General features: G+C 44.2%; 2 protein-coding genes across 4 annotated transcripts in view; one reads left to right on the top strand and one right to left on the bottom strand.

Annotated features, from left to right (window-relative positions):
- RFLNB (refilin B) overlaps positions 1 to 12,683 on the bottom strand; it is a 41,212-nt gene extending 28,529 nt beyond the window's left edge. The window contains exon 1 of the mRNA XM_068268624.1: positions 12,231 to 12,683. Coding sequence (XP_068124725.1) covers positions 12,231 to 12,422 — 192 coding nt within the window. The 5' untranslated portion in view covers positions 12,423 to 12,683. The remainder of the gene's footprint in view (positions 1 to 12,230) is intronic.
- The window catches only part of LIAT1 (ligand of ATE1), a 140,332-nt gene that overhangs the window by 65,347 nt on the left and 54,491 nt on the right, over positions 1 to 20,494 (top strand). The window lies entirely within an intron of this gene.

Raw genomic sequence — 20,494 nt, 5'->3', positions numbered from 1 at the left:
CGGCCGGATGGTGTGCATTTATCCGAAATTGGCACTGATATTTTCAATGCGAATTTGCATTCGGTCATTGAGAAGGCCGCGGTGTTGGGGGCCCAGTTCGGCTAGGCCGCTCTGGTCGTTTGGGTAATGTCACCCCTGCGGGCGGACATTTGCTGATTAAAATGTTTGTGTTATTGTTGGTATGTTAAATAAACAAATTCATTTGGTATTAGTTATTAACTCTTGGTTACCCCAAAAAATAAATGGCCGCGGCCTTTTCGCCAATTGTGTGTTTGTATTTCTTCATAGGTAAGAGTTATTGTTATAGATATATATACATGTAAATGGGATGTGCAATAACATGTCAGATGCAGGCAATTAGCCTGCACCTGCATGTTTGAGCCATCCCTGACGGGTTTTCCCCTTCAGGTACCGGCTCTCTTTTAATTACCTTGCAGGTGTGCGGGGACCGTTGGACTGGCCGCCCTTCGCGGGCTGGAGCAAGCAGCCAATTGGAGAGGAGCCAGGCAGTATAAAAGGGTCGGCTGCTCGGATCCTGCAGCCGACTGAAGTACCAGCGTTTCTTCCCCCCCCCCCCCTCCCTATGTGTCGTTCCCCGTCGTGGCCACTTGGGGTACCATTTGGGTAATGTCACCCCTGCGGGCGGACATTTGCTGATTAAAATGTTTGTGTTATTGTTGGTATGTTAAATAAACAAATTCATTTGGTATTAGTTATTAACTCTTGGTTACCCCAAAAAATAAATGGCCGCGGCCTTTTCGCCAATTGTGTGTTTGTATTTCTTCATAGGTAAGAGTTATTGTTATAGATATATATACATGTAAATGGGATGTGCAATAACATGTTGTTGACAGGCAACTATGAAGACACCTCTACAGCAGACCTTTCATATATGATCCCAGTGGAACGCCATTACATTTTATTGTAGGAGCATAAACATGGCTTGAGTGGTAAAAAAAATAAAGACGAGCAGAATACAAATTAATCTGCTATTGTTTTGAACCCAAGTGATCAGTATAAAACCTGGATGTTGAGAGGTATGTACAGTATGAGCTTTGATCAAACAGAAAATATTGTAACTTTTTTTTAAATATATTTTCTTTTCATCTGTACCTGGCAAGGTTTGGTCTGCAGTTATAGGCATGCTGGCAATGGTCAAAAACTATTATTATTAACCATTCATTGCAGGCAGTGGTGGAGAGAATATTAAGACATCACCGCTATGCCCATGCGATCAGACATCCCAAGGAAGACTTCCCATTTGCTGCATTCATTTTATGCCTGGCTCTAGGCAAACCTAGTGTTATCTTAATGTGTCCTCCTGCCATTTTTGCTATATTGGATGAATGATGCACTAGAAGAGCAGTAGTATGTTGCATAGGTTGTAGGGATCATCAGTTTTATGGCTGAGCTTGCCAGTGGACAGAAACGTAGCTAACAAGCTATTGGCCCCGGTGCGAGTTTCACATGCCCCCCCTCCCTCCCCCCAGCCCCTTCCCCTCCAAGTACTCTATACATAACAAGTGATACGGCACACCAAAACCTGCCAAGGACAACACAGTGTCAGAGGTGCAAGAAGAGGATAGGGAACAGCTTGTTAATCATTATTATCATTCAAAGCATTATAGAAGTCATCATTACAAGCACAGGACCAATAAAAAGCCAATACTAGGGAGGGCCCTATGGGGCCCCGGTGTGGTGGAGACCTCTGCAACCCCAATTGCTACGCCACTGCCTGCGGATGTACTGTACATCTATCTATACATATGCAAGACCACCGCATTAGCTAGGTTTCTTGTGCAGAAAGTTCAGAAAGGGAAGTTAACATACTCATTGGGGTTGATAAACTAAACTATGTTACAATTATCATGGCAATTTTAATGTTGTCTACACAAGCTTTAAAGTGTTCATGGCGCGCATAGTACAACTTGGGTTATGTACACAATGCACACCTTGCTTAGTAGAGTAACTTAGGAGCTCTGGGCCCCAGTGCTGCATGTAGAATGCTCACAGCATTGGGTGTGCAAGCAAGATGGGCGTGCAGAGGGGCTGCGCATGCACAGTTACACTCGACTCCTGGCGATGTCGCTCGGCTAATAGAGCTGCCTGAGGAAGAATGGCGGGAGCCCAGGGGATGCCCAGGGACCTCACAGACTATGGGGGCTGGAGGAAGCCCCAGGTAAGTTCGTATTTCATTTTCAAGTTGTTTTCATGGTCCCTTTAACTCTTCATAAGATGTGACAAGAGAGATACGGAAATTGCCATTTTTATTCAGTTTCAGAAAAAAATGCCATACGGTTGGCTTTGAGGCTGGGAACACACACTAGGCGGTGCGTGAAAGATTGCGTTTTTCTGCATATGCGTTTGTGCGTTTTTTTGTCATAAGGAAGTGCGTTTTGAGTGTGTTTGTGTTTTGCACATGCATTTTGCTTGCGTTTTACTGCATTTCCGTTTTGCACATATGAATCGCAAGTGCGGTTTTGTGCGTTTTATGCAATTTTTTTGGAATGTGGCCAGCATAAAAACACTTTTTCAATGTCCTCTCTGGCTCATTGCTAGGGAGTCAACAGAAAGCAGAAATACATCATCAAACTTGGTTTTTATACAAAAGCGCATAAAAAATACAATACAACGCTATAACTCTCCATCACCATCGACATACATTATGTGCCTTTTAGATGCATTTTGAAAAAAATATGCAGCAAGTTCTGAGTTTTTTCATGCTGCACATTGACTTACATTATGTGCTGACAATTCTTTAGCTCTAATTGGCAAAGCACAACAACGCCTCTACTTTTGGAGAAAACTAAGGAGCGCTAACCTCCCACAGAGCTGCTGGTTAATTTCTACAGATGCACTATAGAAAGCGTTCTGACCAATTGCATGACGGCCTGGTACAACAGCTGCACGAAGGCTACTAGAGAAGCCCTGCAGCGAGTTGTTAAAACAGCAGAACTGACACTGGCACTGAACTACCATCACTGGAACTTTTGTATAATACTCGCAGCGTGAGAAGGGCCAAAAACATTATCAAGGACAGCGCCCACCCTGGTAATGCCTTGTTTGAACTCCTCCCATCAGGTGCATGTTTTAGATCAATCCGCACACACACAAACAGACTGAAAAACAGCTTTTTCCCATCCACCATAAACTTGATGAGCTCTGAATCCTTTCTGAAATAATTAACACTGTGTACAAATTGTTCAAATATCTGTAATACCTGGCATACTTGTATAATTTCTTCTCTTCCTACCTTTGTTACTATCACTATGTTCCCTATATGCACCATGGGGTTGTCATGGAAAGTAATTTTGTTGTATTACACAATGACAATAAAGTGCTTGAATCTTCAATCTATTAAATTATTGGAAAATGTGCATGCCATGTTCAGGTCCGCTTAAGCTTACACCAGTGTCAATGGTAGATAAATGATTTTGTCCCATTCTTCAAAGCACATTCCAGGTTGACCTATAATAGGCAGTGAAATGCCTCTCAAACTCTCACAACTGCTCACTGCTGCCTGGTAACTGCTTGTTGCTGCCTGGTAACTGCTCACTGCTGCCTGGTAACTGCTTGCTGAACACACAGTTCAACAGTTAATGGAATAGAGGCCTCACTCCTGTCTGTGCACGGTTCTTCAACTGAGACTTTATAGATCTGGAAACTTGTCCAAGATTTTACCTGGATCAGGTAGATTTATGAGTAGGCCACACCCATCTGCCCCTTAAAGCGGAATATAACCCTGCATTTCAACTTTGCTCTAAAACATTATTTACAGCATATTATATGCAAAAAGCATTTTTTTTTACTAGACCAGCATTGGAAGGGTTACACACAGAGGTTTAAAGTTCCGTGGAGAGATATGCAGAAGTTCAGATTGTTACATTCTATTTAGGTAAATGTAGCTATTGAGAAATGTTACACACTCTTTGGCTGTCCTCCAGCTCCTTCTCAGTCAGAGACAGTGAGTCACATGCCACACTAAAGCTGAGTACACACGTACGATAACGATCGTTCAAAAACGAACGATAACGACAATTGGACCGATAATCGTGCGCTCCAAATTTTCCAACGATCGTTTTTTGGGACGATAACGACCGTTATCGTTCAATCCGACCGATCCAACCCGGCGGATTTTTTCTAAAGATAATCGTTCAATCGTTGCAGTGTGTACAAAGATCGTCCGATAACGCATGTTCTTATTGCCTGTCATAACGTCACTTCCGTTTGCGCACGCATTTTTTAATCGTTCGTCGTTCAGTACTTTATACTTATATCGTTCACGTGTGTACACAATCGTTCATTACGAACGATCTTTTCCGTCTAATTTGAATATCGTGTAAACGTCATGAATCGTTCGCAACGAACGATCTTTATCGGACGTGTATACGAACCTTTAGATACATTTATGTAAACAAAATTTATCTATGTCAGCTTCGGATGCGTCTGCAGAAATCTCCAGGAACTTTAAAGCCCTGTGTAACCCTTCCAATGCTGGTCTAGTAAAAAAAAAAAAAATGCTGGTTGCATATAATATACTGTAAATAATGTTTTAGAGCAAAGTTGAAATGCAGGGTTATATTCCGCTTTAATCATAGAGTAATCCATTGATTTGTTTATAGGGAACCCAATGTGAGAGGGATATGGAGGCTGACATGTTAATTTCCTTTTAAACAATGCATATTGCCTAGCTGTCCTGCTGATCCTCTGCCTCTAATGCTGGGAATACACAGCTCGATTCTGAGCCATTAAGATGGCTCGATGGATAATTTCCGACATGTCCGATCACCGTTCAAACGTTTTGCCGCTCGATTCAACATTGAAGTTAATTGAAAAAAGATAAGAAAAACGAGCGGAAGATAAGAGAATCGAGTGGGAAAAACGATCGGGCACAGAATCGAGCTCCAGAATCGACCTGTGTATTCCTAGCATAATACTTTCAGCCATAGACCCTGAACAAGTATTCAGATGAGATATGTCTGACAATAATCTCACAAGATTAGCTGCATGCTTGTTTCAGGTGTGTGATTCAGACACTGACCAGAAAAACCTGGCTGCCAGGCAACTGGTATTGTTTAAAAGGAAATAAATATGGCAACCTCCATAGGCAGGGACGGACTGGGACACTGGGGGCCCACCAAAGAGATTTCAACCTGGGGTCCACACATCCCATGATTGCAGTGAAAAAAGGGTGTGACCATGCACCGGAAGGTGGGCGTGGTCATAATGTATTATGTACAGGGCCAAATGTACATGATCTTAGCAACATTGTAATTAAGAGACACTGCTGCCCAGCAAAACTTTGCATAGAGTCCCCTCCTTCAATATAAAGTAATGTCCTTCTTTGCAGAGGTTGCGACCGCAGAGGTTGCGACCTCATCGGGGCCCTTGGGCCAAAGGGGCCCCGAAGGGCCCTCTCTCAACTACAGTATTGCCTCTCTATTGGTCCTGTGCTCATAATAATCACTTCTATAGATACTTTGAACAGTGGTAATCATTAACAAGCTATTTCCCATCCCTTTCTTGCACCTCTAACACTGTAGTTGCCATTAGCAGGTTTTAGTGCATGGTATCAATTGCTATGTATAGAGTGCTTGGGGGGCCCCATTGTAAAATTTGCATCGAGGCCCCCAGCTCCTTAGCTACGCCACTGCTCTCAGCATGAGTGATTACAGCACTGAGAAGGGAATTTTTGTGCTGCAGGCAGCAATTGGAGCTCTGTCAGACAAGGAGGGGGGGCCCACCAGAGACCTGGAGGCAGGGCCCACCGAGGGAAAAAACTGTACTACTGTGGCCCAGTCCGACCCTGTCCATAGGTATCTCACCTTGGGTTCCTTTTAACACCTATTGAGGTCAGTAAGTGAGGGCAGTGCTAATTCTCTAGTTGTTTAAACTACAGCTCCAAAGAATTATGAAATGGTTAAATGAATGTCATTACCTAATAGGAACATGTACAGTTTCTTTATTAGGTTAGTGGTTCACAGCCTTTTAGGGAAGATAGGTAATAAGGTAATTATGACATACCCTACTACTTCCAGTACCCCTCAATATCCTGTGGAACTCAAATGTGTAATAAGCAATGAATGAAACATACATACTAGAGATGTTTGTCAACCAATGGCATTTACAGTGGTTTCTATCACCACATGCAACATTAGAAAAATTGAACTATGTGGCACATATGTGTGCTATGTACACACCCCATCCTTCTTTTTCCAAGTGTATAGACTATCATTAACTTGGCCAACAGTTTTCATTTTGCCAATTCAGATGGACAAAATCACTAACAGTGAATAGAATGTGCTTAAAGAGGAACTTTAGCGAAAAGGAGAAAAAATAACATATTGCTAAGTGAGCAGTTAAAAAATAGAAGATCAAGAAATGATTGATATTCGCTGTGTAATTTGTTCATCTTGTTTGATCCACAATGAGTCAGCACGTCATCATCTTTACTACTGGCAGACATGAAAAAAAAACAGACAGCACCAACTGCCACTATTTATAACTACATCCACCAACATTGCGATAGGCTGAAAGGTTTGTTTTGTTTTTTTATAGATGTACATATGCACAGAGGGACAGTTGGAAACCGCTATTGTTTCCCACAATGCAACAAGGTTCACAGACCGGAAACTGTCAGGACCTAGGTCCTGACATCACACTGTGGGAGAGGTTCTAGCACAATATCAGCCAAACAGACCCACCCTGATGATTTATTGCATAGTTTAAGAGAGGGCAAGGTCACGTTCACATGGTGCAACATAATGGCTGCTTTGCTACGCAGCAGCTGCAGTTGCCCTGCAACGCAAAACATTCACATTGGCAGTGACAGAGAAGCATTCTTTTCATTGACTGTATGCTTCACTGTATGTGACGGAACATGCGGATAACGTGCAGTGCCGATTTACTGTTCCGTTGCATTTCTGTTGTTACAGGGAAAGCAACGCAATGGCCACTGTGATCCTAGCCTTATAGTATACTGAAAAACATCCCCATAGCACATTAAATTAACCTCCAGATTAAACAATATAAGGGCTCAAACATACTAGAAGCCTTTTCTAAGCGCTAGTGATTTGAAAAGCTCTTGCTAATGCAATGATATTGCTATGGGGGATTTTTATATAATCACTTCGCTCAAGTGGGATTACACCCATAGCATTACACTAAGGGCTCGTTTCCACTAGAGCGGCGTGCGTCTCGTAGACGCACGCCGGCACTGAGCGGGTGGGCGGGATCGCAGGCGAATCCCATGAGCCGTGCCATGTACGGCTATGGGAATCGCAGCCTACATCGCATCCTTCACCGCGAATTCTGTAGGGGGTTCTGGCCGAATCGCTACTGCAAGCGATTCGGCCGGCGGCGCAGTTATCCCCTATGGCAGAGTTTCCCCGCGCGATTTGCCTGCGGGGAAACTCTGAGGATTCGCGGCCGTTTCCGCGAGAGTGGAAACTGGCCCTGACAAGAGCTTTTCAAATCGCAAAGCGCTCCGAAAAGCGCTCCTAGTGGGTTCCAGTCCTATTCACTTGGATTTGCAAGCAAATGTAATGCAAATTGTATGCAGCTTGGAATTACTCTAATAAGATGCACTCCCTGCTGGTTTTGATTGGCCAAGATCCAAACTATATGGAATTTGCATTAGATTTGCATGCAAGGTTCAATTATTAGCATCTCACTGACCATCTTTATTTTATACCCTCCTGTCTTCTTTAGGGCCCATTCATGCTTAGACGCGCAACACCCTGGCGATTTTTGGTGGCATTTTGCGGGAGTGCAGCGATTGCTCCGCGATCGCGTTTAGCGCTTCTATAGTACTGAAACGCGATCACTGGGAAATCGCCTGAAAATGGTGCAGGCTACGCGTTTGCATTTTTGGGCAATTTGCGGCTATTACCGCATATCGCCAAAGTAAGGACAGACCCATAGGGTTTTATTACACTAGCGCTTTCAAAAGCGCTAGTGTTTGAGCGTTTTGCCAAAATCGCCGGCAAAACGCTCAAGTGTGAATGGGCCCTTAAAAGGTGGGATTACAGTCCTACTAATATAAGTAATGGCGAGGCATTGGGACAGGAAGTAAGGCAGAACCAAGAGCAGGGAAACAACAAATAATCATTCTTTTTTTTTCTGCCATACTACTTAAAGGACAACCGAAGTGACATGTGACATGATGAGATAAACGTGTATGTATACTGCCAAGGACACAAGTGACTATGCTGCGTTCCTTTTTTTCTTTCTCTGCCCGAAAGAGTTAAACATCAGGTATGCAAGTGACAGTTTCTGTCTGGGTCAGGACTGGGTCAGACTATAGCATAACCCTCAATGATAAGGAACTAAAGCCATAAAACACTTTCCTGTCAGTAGACGGCTTCTGAGAGCAGGGAAGAGATAAAAAGGGTCAATAGTTCACAGATTTGAGCTCTGGCATACTACAATGCATGTGTCATTAAGCAGAGACAATGAAACACTAAAAACTTAAAAACTAGATTTAAATATAAAATAAAACTGTGGGATATCTAAAAAAGGCATTTTTAGGAGGAGGATAGATACAATTTATTTTGTTTATCTCGTCAGTTTATTTTCACCTTGTATGTCCTTTAAAGTGCATCTCAGACAGGGAAAAAAAAAAAATTTATATATATATATATATATTTACATGTCAGGGAACTTCCCCCCCCCCCAGGCTGATTGCTCCCTCGTTGTTTTCCCCTGGATCAGACAGGGCCAGTCGATGTAGGCGCATTCCGGCCGCACAAGCTCATCCGCCGACTGGACTGGACAGCGCATGCGCAGAACCCCCCGGTCTGGAGGACTTTTGTGGCCAAATTGTGGACGATCTAGGCGGTGGAGGACGAGGAGAAACCGATCAGCCTAGAGGGAGCTGGAGGAAGCCCCAGGTATGTATCATTTTTTTCAAATCCCTCCATCTCAGGTTCCCTTTAAGAAGTGTTTTGAAGCTTGTCTATACCACAACGTGGAAGATTTCAGTCCATTTCCTGTTCTTGTGGTCACGTTTTGAGTTAGGAAGTGAAAAGTAATCTCACAAACTGTGACAGGGACAGCAAAAAGATCTGAAAATTATTCCAAATTTCCTTTGTAGAGTTCCATTGTGTGTTTGGGGGTCCCAGGAAGGATGACCAGTGGCTGTCATGTGATTGTACCGAAAATGATTAAACTATCTGGGATTTCTAAACGTTTGCGTGAAACCTCGATGCTTATGGGAAACTGCAACTACTAGGGAGGAGGGAGGGCATATTTTGACTAAAAATCAATCCTGAAAATGGGTTTTAAACACAGCCTTGTTTTCTCAGAGACTGAAGGGCACGGTTTGCCCAGGAAGGAAATATTGTGTTACAGTCTTGACAGACATCTGAAGAGGCATGTAAGAATCAAGGCCAAACTCATCCTGTGCACTGACAGTAAGCTTAATTCGGGTTTGTTATTTAGCTCAAATGTAATTTAAGGCTGAATTTACTGTAGTTAAACTTTTCTCCACTTTATTGCCTGTCTGCACTTGTTTTCCCTACTTCAAGTAGTTATAAAAAATGTTATCTCAGGGATAGAAACCAGAATGAAAGCAAAACAATATATGTACATGTAAAATCACTTTAAAACTTGCTGCCAAATCAGTGTACTAATAAGGTCTGGGGGGGGGGGGGGGGGGGGGCTAGTAGCCTACATAGACAGTGCATGTTGTACTAGCACATAACAAGCACATCTGTGCTCCTTCCTGTCGTAGGATGATATGGCTTCTGACACATCATAGTTATTATTTGAAATTTCTATCAATTCTCCTCCTGCAGACAAGAAACTATCACTATCTCCATAAAATAGATCATTTAAAAGATTAGTCAAGTTGACCATACATAAAAGATTGTGGCAACATTTTTTTTAAAACAATAATTAAATCATATTATCAATCTAAATCAATCTAATGGGACCCATACATGGTACCATTTTTTCAATTAGATCATTTTGTTTAATTATTCTGTTACATTGAATATAAAGATTTTTCCAACATGCCTGATCGGATTTTTATTGGAAAAATTAGATTGTTCGTTTTTCTTGTTCGAAAAAAAAGATAACTTTCAACTTTCATTTGATTCAATTGTTTTGGTCGAATAACTGGGAACATGGAAAGTTTTTTATTGTACTGTGTATGGGCATCATAAAGAAGGCCTCTTACAGTCAAATGTTTTGGTCAACAACAAACAACAACAACAAATAACATTTGTAAAGCGCTTTTCTCCCGTAGGACTCAAAGCGCGGCATTGGTCCATACATTTTGATTGATGTATGGAGATCAAACCACATGATAAAGGATCGGACATAGTGGGAAATTTTTATAGATCAAAAAAGTATACATAGTACAAATTCATTGATGTGATTGTAAGAAAGGTCATTTAAACAAAATATCCGTAATAGATGTGATTGTACAACGGTCAGAAAATCTACATTGGTATTAAACAGGAGTATAGCTGATTGATATGTCATTTTTGACCAAGGTATTAAACACTATCAATAATGACCATTGTTTCAAACCGATCAATCTTTTAGTGTGTGGCCACTGGCCTGCATTAGGTTGGAAATTTCTATGAGGTTTAGATCACAGTGGGAGCTGCGCTGTGTTCTGTAAAAATAGGAATGCAACAGAATGGAAGAATGTTAAAGGAAATACACAAACCCGCAACGCCCCACTGTGAACCAAAGCCTGGTACACACTTTCAACTATGATTGGCCAATCACTGTCCAATTTTACCACCTCCATGTAGTATGAGGGGCTTAAAAATAGCCTAATACTACATGGAGATAGTAAAATTGGTCAGTGATAGTCCAATTATACTTGAAAGCGTGTACCAGTCTTAAGCCTTAAGCCTGGTACACACATCCAATTTTGATTGGCCGACAATTGGCCAATTTTACCATTGTCATATAATATGAAAGCCAACAGATTTTGAATACAGTACTATGAGCATATCGTGTAGGTCAGCTCTCATATTACATGCAGGTGGTAAAATTGGCCTTTAATTGGCCAATCAAAATTGGAAACGTGTATGCACTCTAGTCTAAGGCCTGATACACACTTTCAGTTATGACTGTTAAATCACTGACCAATTTCACCACCTCTATGTAGTATGAGGGCTTACCTACACAATCTGTACATAATATTCAATATCTGTTGACTCTCATACTACATGGAGATGGTAAAATTGGTCAGTGATTGGCCAATCATAATTGAAAGTGTGTGCCAGGCTTTAAGCCTCATCTACACGCGTAGATGAGGCGGTGATCAGGCGGCTCGATTAGCCGCCGGATCGCCTCTTCCGCGTCCCCGCTCGCACCGGAATCAATATCCGCTCGATTCCCGCTCGTCCCCGCGCCGCGCCGCTTATCCTCCGCTCGATTCCCTGCCATTGTCCCCTCGCGGGGAATGAGCAGGGAATGGCCGGTAGCAAGATCCGACCTGTCGGATCTTATCAATCGAGCCGCATCAGCGGCTCGATTGATAAGGAACATCGACGCCGCATCTACACGTGTAGATGCGGCTTAAGAAAGAATGAAATAAAAGATTGCATCTGCAAAAGTTCATTCCCAGCGGCCTAATCTTGAAACAGCTGGTAAAAAAATGGCCATTTATTAAATCTTTGTGTGTGGCAAGAATAAGGACATAAAGGCTAAGTTCACAGCGGGACGTTATAGGATATAGTTATAAACATGTATAACGCAGAATAGCGCTCTGCAGTGAAATATCTATGCGCCGTTCACACTGCACATGTTGCAATGAGGTGTAATGTGCTGCATTAGGCTAAAGTAGTGCATGCAATGCGTTAAAACTATATATTGCAGACGTTATGATGTTTGCACATGCGCACTAATATCTGTAGCAGGTGCAGAGGAAATAAGATAATCAATAGTCATCCATTACTTCCGTGTTTTCAATAGCGCATGCACCATAACACATTGCAACCTAACGTGTGCCACCGCAGTCTGCATTGCGTGACTTTGCGTTGCGTTATAGGTTGTGCGCCCTTATTGTTGCACCACAACACACCGTCCCACTGTGATCTTAGCCTCAGTGTCATACACATGTAGGACTTTATACAGCTTTATGTCTATATTGCTACCAATAAGCCATATAAGTTCATATAAAAGTAGACTAAATAAAAGAACTCCTGCAACAAAGCAGCTCAAGATACATCTAGCAATCAGTCTATGCATCTATGCTCAGTACTCACCACCTGCACTGTGTGTCCAGAGATCTCCTGATCAGATGATTTCTCAGTGGTCGCTGCTGCTGAGCTCAGAAGCCAGTTGCTGGGACTGGGGCTCGGGGGAAGACCTGAGTCTGGGCTGTCCAGCAGCCTGTCCCCCTTCTTCTTTATGTCCAGGAGCTCAGGGACATCCTGCAAGGCTAGCCTCCCAACCATTGCTGACAGCGTTCAACTGAGGTTATTTATCTGTGTCACTGGCTCCTGCTGAGATGCTGCGGGACAACTCCACGTTCAAGTGTACACACAGTACACAGGAGCAGGCACTCTTATCTCAGCCAGAGGAAAGCACTAGGTACGTACTAGGATATCAGAGCTAGATGACAGTCTGTAGAAGTATATAAAATGCGCCTGAGAAGCTGCCTGGTGGGGCTAAGTTAGGGTCAGAGTTAGCAAAATGAATCTAAGCTCTGTGGTAGCAGCAGCACAGTCTAGTGTAGACCCGCCTCTAGATGCCTCCCCCATGCTTTCTTTTTTTTACAGCTGTATTTCCAGGGTTTATTATTAAGCTTGAGTTAATTGTTAATATGCAGGCTTCAGAGTTCTCACGCCTCAGGACACTGACATGATGCTTCTCTTCCTAAAAGGGGATTATTAGTCTGTGCCTACTTGAACTTCACATCTAGTAGAATCTAGTACATTATTCAGGAATCAGGATACCCAACTTTTGGTTCATTATTCTGTTTTAGCATCAGGAAAAACTCCCTGTATCTAATTGCTGTATATTGGTATGTAAGCCCACCCTCCCAGTTATGCTTTGCCTAGCCTATGTCACAAAGCCTTTTCCTCCCAGAGAACTCTGGGAGACCATGTGTTGTTTCTGCTCACTTCAGAACGCACAACAAACATACATTCTGCATGAATGCACTCTGCCAGCAGTAAGGGCCTTTTTCCACTACCCTGCGATTTGATTCTGATCGCAAATCGCAAGGTACATTAAACTAATGCTGCCCCACATGCGCAGTACAATCCAGTGCTGCAAGATTTCCTATTCTTATGCTGCGGGCGATATCTCCAAAGCCACGCTTCCCACACTCCCAACATTTTGAGGGTATGGAGACCCAACACCCCCCGCCCCCTGGCCAGGGCCGGATTTTTACTTTTTACCGCCCAAGGCCACTGTCACCTGCCGCCCTCCTTCAGTATAAGTAGCCAGATGACCCCTTTCCCTCTAGTGTAGGTAGCCTGTTGACCCCTCCCCCTCAAATATAGGTAGCTAGATGACTCCCTTAATCCTTCCCTTTCCCACTCCCACCTTTCAGTATAGGTAGCCAGCTCGCCTCCACATTGCAGCAGCCATCAGTGTCACCTGCACACTCGTCTCCAGTGCAGAAGCTTCCCCTCCGTCTCTATCAGCTGCTGCTGTACATCTGTCCCTCCAACCAGCATCTCTCACTTGTGACTTGCCGGCATGTTACCATCAAGTCAGACAGGAAGAGGAAGTTTCTACGTTGGAGATGAGCGGAGATGTGAGCAATTGGCATCTGCTATTCCACATCCCCCACTTGTAACTCTGCAATGCTGCCCAAATCCACAGCCGCCAGCCACAATGCCAACCTGCAGAGAGAGCAGGATGGCTGCTGCACAGGAAGCTAGCAGCAAAGTACTGCAATCAGGCACTTGCCTGATCACCCAGCACTGCAGCATTTGCAAGCTTGGAAATGCTGCACCAGTTTAGCCTGCTGCTTTGGTGCCCTTGCTCCTGCGGTGCCCTAGGCCATGGCCTAGGTGGCCTTGGCCGAAATCCGGCCCTGCCCCTGGCCCCCAAACTATCTCTGTGTCAAATTGCAGCTCCCTGACCCTGCTGGTTCCTGAGATAAATTTGTTTACATAATCTCGGAACCAGCAGGGTTTGGAGGCTGAGGTAATTTGTGGAGTCCCCTCCAAACCTTCAAAATTTGGAGAATGTACGAGACGTGGCTGCAGAGATATTTGGGGCTATTCATTAAGGCTAGTTACACACCAGGACGTTGCATTTAGGGGACGTTATAGGGCACATAACGTTTCCCTAACGCAACGCCTGGTGCTCTCTGGTGTGGACGTCGGAGTGAGCCGCGTTGTGCAGCTCACTCTGGCGTCCGTGATGCCGTGATGCGTACTCTTGGACGCATGTGGCATCACGCGCCCGGCCAATTGCCGCACAGGGCGGCCTCTCCAGGAAGTAAACACTGCACGTCACTGAGTGCAGTGAATATTAATTAGCCATGTGCCCGGCCGCTCTCCCCTCCTCCCCAACATGACTGAGCATGTGCAAACAGTCTAACGCGGCTTAGCCGCGTAGAACGCACAGCATGCAGCACTTTGCTGCGTTACAATATAACGCAACGTGGGCAGTGTGAACAGCCCACTTGTGTTACATTGCTGTGCGTTGGGAGTGTTACAGGCTGCACTAACGTGCGCCTGTAGTAACGTCCCTGTGTGCAAGAAGCCTTAGGGAAGGTGCACATATAACATACCATGAAAGGTTGCATTTTATGTCATTTGCGTTTTTGTTGCATTTTTGGTGCGTTTGCGGGCTTATTACACCAGATGCAGTTTTCAAGCGTTTTGAGTGTGTTTTAATGCGTTTGCGTTTCACATATACAAAACGCATATGCGTTTTGTATGCGTTTTTCATGCATTTTACATTTGCATTTTATGCAAATAACTAGGAAGACAACAGGAAGCAAAAAAAAAATCTCAAAACTATAAAAAAACCAGCATATAAAAATGCATGTAAAATGCATGCAAAACGCATATCATTGTGTTTCCATTGACTCTAATTATGTGCGTCTTTGATGCGTTTTTGCATTGCATGCAACAAAACCAGTGTTTTGAAAAACGCACGCATACAAAACGCATATGTGTTTTTTATATGCATTTTTTCCTGCGGCCCATAGACTTCCATTTGCGGCAAAACGCTGTGTTTTCCGCAATGCTAGCGTTTCTGCTAAGTGTGCACCTAGCCTTAAAGTTTCCACTGAGCATGCGTATTACTCAGTGAGGAAGGCAGCTGTAGGGTAGAAGGATCAGACACTGCAGATGTCACCACCTGTGATACATTTTAAAGGGGTAATAAACACTGTTTTTAAACTTCACTTTTAACCACTTGAGGACTGCAGGGCTAAACCCCCCTAGTGACCAGGCAATTTTTAGCTAAATTGGCCATTGCAGCTTTAAGGCCAAGCTGCAGGGCCGCACAACTCAGCACACAAGTGATCCCCCCCCCCCTTTTCTCCCCACCAACAGAGCTCTCTGTTGGTGGGGTCTGATCGCTCCCCCCATGTTTATTTTTTTTTAAATAATTATTGTTTTGTTTTTTTTGCTCAAAACCCCTGTTTCTTTAAGTTTATACCCTCCCTCCCTCCCCACAGCCAGCCAATTATGGCGATCGGCTGTCATAGGCTTCTGCCTATGAGAGCCGATCGCTCTCTTGTCCCCCATGGGGACAGCCGTGTCACACGGCTGTCCCCAGTGCAGCGCTGCTGCTCATCGCAGCGCTGCTGCTCATCGCAGCGCTGCACCTAGTAAATAGACGGCGATCACGCCGTCTAACAGCTCGGAGACTGAAGGCGGGGCGGAGCTCCGCCCTCCGAGCATGAGATGCGCGCGCACCATGCGCACGATCTCATGCAAAACAGAGCCCCAGGACTTTACGCCAATTGGCGTTAGGCGGTCCTGGGGCTGCCGCCGCAGCCACGCCTACTGGCGTGACGCGGGCGGCAGAAGGTTAAACAATCAATTCTGCATTGAATAAAATATATATAAATCATTGCGCCGCTAATAAATAATAATTTCACTTTCAGGAGTATGTACCGGTTTGAATCTGCAGTCTTAAATGCTGGGACTACATGGCTCGATTTTGCCACTCTGTTCTCCCGCTTGATAAATTCCCTGCTCGATTCCGCAGGCGATTCTCTTATCTTCCACTTGTATTTCTTATCTTTTTACATTGTGGTCAATGCGGAATCGAGCGGCGAAAAGATCGGGCCGGAAATCTGACATGTCAGAAATTATCTATCGAGCCATCTAAATGGCTCAAGAACCGTGTATTTCCAGCATTAGTAACTTACGCAGAGTAGGAGGAAGTCGATTTTTCTGCTTTTTGATTATCATTGCAATTTTGGAGCAGTTTGGTGGAACTGAGAATTGGAGAGATTTTGGAGCGATGGCATTTGTTAATCAGTTCCAGATGTGTGCTCACCAGATGAATCTAAAGAAAAGAAAAGTATTTACCCTGGTGCCAGGCTTTGGACACAGGAAAAGGTGTTACAGGTACAGTACATTTATTGTGAGTGTGCCAAATAATGTTTTCTGTTTTTTGTTTTTTTTAATTCATACATAGAATTAAATCTCGCTTGAAAAATGTAAATCAGAGTGAATGCTCAGTCACACCTAGGGCGTTTTGCACATTTTTTTAGCGCCAACGATTTTAAGAATCGCTCTAAAAGTGCTTGTGCAATGAATCCATATGGGATAGTCCATATCAGCGCGATTCGTCCGCTTTCCGTTCAGCAAAGTGATGCATGTACCATTTTTAGGGCGATTTTGCTACAATGGAAGGAATAGGAAAAGCGCAAAACACTCACAATATCGCTTTGTGCGGCGATTGCGTTCACGCTTTTAAGAATAAATACCATGGCCTCAATTCACTAAGCTTTATCAAACACTTTATCAAACGTTTGATAATTTACCTCATAGGTAAAATCTAATTTTGAATTCACTAAGGTGTTATATGTTTATCGAATGTTTTATCGATAAAACATTAAAAAATCAATACCACCTTAGTGAATTAAAAAATATATTTTACCCATGAGGTAAATTATCAAACGTTTGATAAAGAGTTTGATAAACTTAGTGAATTGAGGCCAATGTATTTATTCTTTTCCGGGTCAAATAGTTCACTTCCTGACGAGTCAAGAAGTAAAAAAAAAATTGCTCTGCAAAAGGGCTTTGAAAAGTGCTGTACACAAAATCGTAGCGCGCAGGTAAGCACCGGGAGGGAGAGAAAAATCACTCACAAAATCGCAAACCGCTAGCGTTTGCGATTTTAGATGTGAACAAAGCCTGAGAAAAGATTTTACAGTGGGCAAACACTTAGGCCCCGTTCACACTGCACGTGTTCCCATCCACGTTTCGGGATCGCGTGCAGGAGGCAGACACGCACGGCATCAGACAGTGCATAGACTGCACTGTCTGATGTTCACACTGCATGCGTTTCGGACCTGTGTGGTCCGGGAATGCATGCTGCACGCATTTTTTTCCCAAAACGCGCGGCTGTTCCATTCACTTTCAGTGAATGGGATCAGCCACGCAATGGATACAAACGCGGATGGCGTGCGTTCGTACGCGTTGCGTTTGAACGCATGGCGTCCGCGTTTGCCAATGTGAACAAAGCCTAACTAAATCATTTCTAAAGAAATGTTGTAAAAGAAATTAGCCATTTTATCCATTAAGTAATTCTTGAAGGACAACTGAAGTGAGAGGGATATGGAGGCTGCCATATTTATTTCCTTTTAAACAATACCTGTTGCCTGGCTATCTTGCTGATCCTCTGCCTCTAATACTTTTAGCCATAGAGCTTGAACAGGCATGCAAAACATCAGAGGTTTCTGACATTATTGTCAGATCTTTAGGCTGCATACACAGTGGGACGTTGCGGAGCTGTGTTATAAAGTCTTACCACACTGCAACGCTAATCCTATGCTAATAACTTCGCCTTGTAACGTGTAGCGTTATTGTTACTCACTGCTTGCAGTACGTTACCTCTAAACGCACACGTTAGCAGGTACGGTAACGCATCCTAAATGTGCGTTGCCACATTTTTTTGCGCTGCGTTGTAATGCTGCCTTGTGACTTTAACGTCGCAATACAACGCAACGTCTCACTGTGAATGCAGATAAAGTTTGAAAAAAAAGCATTTTAACTTACCTGCGGCTTCTTGCAGACCCCTGTAGTCATCCTGTGCCTGCGCTGTCGTCTTGCGGCCTGGCGGGCCGGCCACGCATCTCCTCATCGCGCTCCTGTGCACGCCAGCACTCTGCGCATATGCAGTATGGGAAAATTGCCACTGCGCATGCGCAGAATGCTCCCTGCAACAGCAGTGCAACCAGGATGCGCAGAAGCCTGCGACTGGCCACAAACGGCCAGCTTTGAGGGGATCGCTGCTGCTGACTGGAGGGTCCGAAAAAACAGTGCAGGAACAGGAAGACTGCAGGGGGCTGCAGGAAGCCCCAGGTAAGTTAAACTGCTTTTTTTCCAGGCTTGAGTATCCCTTTAAGTTATATTGTTTTATTGCATTCTCTCATAATATGTTGTTTTTTTTTCAACATTTCAAACAAATGAGTTCATTTAGGAAAGGGGACCTGTTGCTTATCTCCAGCAGCCATTTTCCATGGCTCTCTTAGTGCCTTTGGAACTCGGCACTTGAGTAAAGCCAGGTACACACGAGCTACAAATGTAGCTGGTCGCTAGCACACAGGAGCGTGTGCGCGACAAATCAGCGACAGCTCGTCGCCAGGTCCCTCCGCATACACACGGCGGAAGAGGGATTAGTTATCCGACGGAAGCTGTCGCCGACGTTCCTCCCCCCCGCCGGAAGCTCCGTCTTTTGCCTATAGGTTGCTGTAGCTAGTCCGCATACACACACGGACTAGCGACAGTTGCGGCGAAGTTGCGGCGGCAACTGTTGCCAGGCGATTGGCCGCGCCAATCGCCTGGCCACAGCTCTGAGTAACGATGGTTCGGGGCGCGCGCGCCATACACACGGGCGACCTGTCGCCACAACATGCGCGTGCCACGTGGTTGCGGCGACAGTTGTAGCCTGTGTGTATGGGCCTTTAGTCACATGCTTCGGTTGTACTAGTTTCTAGAAGTAAGCCACACACAGCGTAGTTATGTTTACATTATCATTGACAGGATGCTTACTAAACTGTGTCATGTGACATTCCTGCTCATAAGGGGTCCTTGGATTTCATTTCCGCAGTAGCAGTGTTTCTATTTCTACCTCTGGTGTGTTCTTACCATTTACACGCTTAGGATGTACAGTATCATTTGCTGTCTTTACCTTCTGGTACCCCCCAGAAACACTGTTCAGATAAACAGCAAGGATAAATGTCTGTCAAGGTACAATCACAACAATGCATGCTAGGTGAAGAGTGTATCTGCACATGGCTTTCTCCTCAGCCCCTTGGGAGCCCCTAAACCCAGCATGCTCAATATGAAAATAGCGGCTTTGAAGATGAAGCTGGTACTTAGCCCTACGTCAGTCAATGCAGATCCTGTATTTGCATATTGTCTGCCTGTTTGTCAGCTCCCTGGGGCACAAGAAAGGGTATTTATTATAGTTATGTACATCTTCGTGCTTATTTTTTATTATAAAGGAGGTCACACACAATATTTACTGTGCCTGTAACTTGTAAAAGACTGCCCCTGTACATGGAGTAATTACACAATTGTGAAGTTCAGTATGTATTTTCTGTATGGTTACCCACCAGTACAATGTAAAGTGGATCCCCAAATCACTCTCAACTGATCTTAAAAAGTACCCCTATCTAATTTGCATTACAGAAACATATTAGCACAGACCAGCAGAAAAAAGGAAACCATTTCAGCAAAGTCTTCTTGTTACCCATGGTTTCTATGCTAAAGCAGCAGCATACACATGCTAGTTGAAACTTGGCCCAGGGTGCCAATAGCGACCACCTCTGCCAAGAATCTAGTGTGTGTACAGTGGCCAGCAAAGTCCCCTGAGGCCCTTGACCAGCAATGAGCCCAGCAGACTGAATTGATTGAGAGCATCATTCCGGGCAGTTTCTATGCTAAATTGTTCACAGGATGAGGGTGTAAAAATGAGGGTGTAAACATTTTCCTCCCCCCCCCCCCCTCCCATAGCCTTGTGAACTCTATTTGCGATGCGGTATTTTGCAGTACGAGTTGGTTCCCAGTACTATGTAGCCAGATGTAGTCACCTCCACCCCCAGTATAGGTAGCCAGGGTATAGGTGCACCCAGTATAAATAGCCAGTTATAGGTGTCCATAGTATAGGTGGCCAGGTATAGGTTCCCCCAGTATAGCTAGCCAGGTATAGATGGGTTGCTGCTAGGGGTTTCATGTTGGGTTGGTAGAGTGACAGTGTAGTGACCAGTAGGAAACCCCAGGGCAAATTTTAATGCTAAAGGCAGAGATCGCTGTACAGCCGCAATGTATAGGCATCCCTGGCAAAGAAAAACAATCCTAAATAGAAGTAACAT

This window comes from Hyperolius riggenbachi, chromosome 2, assembly GCF_040937935.1.
Source record: "Hyperolius riggenbachi isolate aHypRig1 chromosome 2, aHypRig1.pri, whole genome shotgun sequence".
Classification (NCBI taxonomy): domain Eukaryota; kingdom Metazoa; phylum Chordata; class Amphibia; order Anura; family Hyperoliidae; genus Hyperolius; species Hyperolius riggenbachi.
This window is presented reverse-complemented; position numbering and strand designations above follow the sequence as displayed.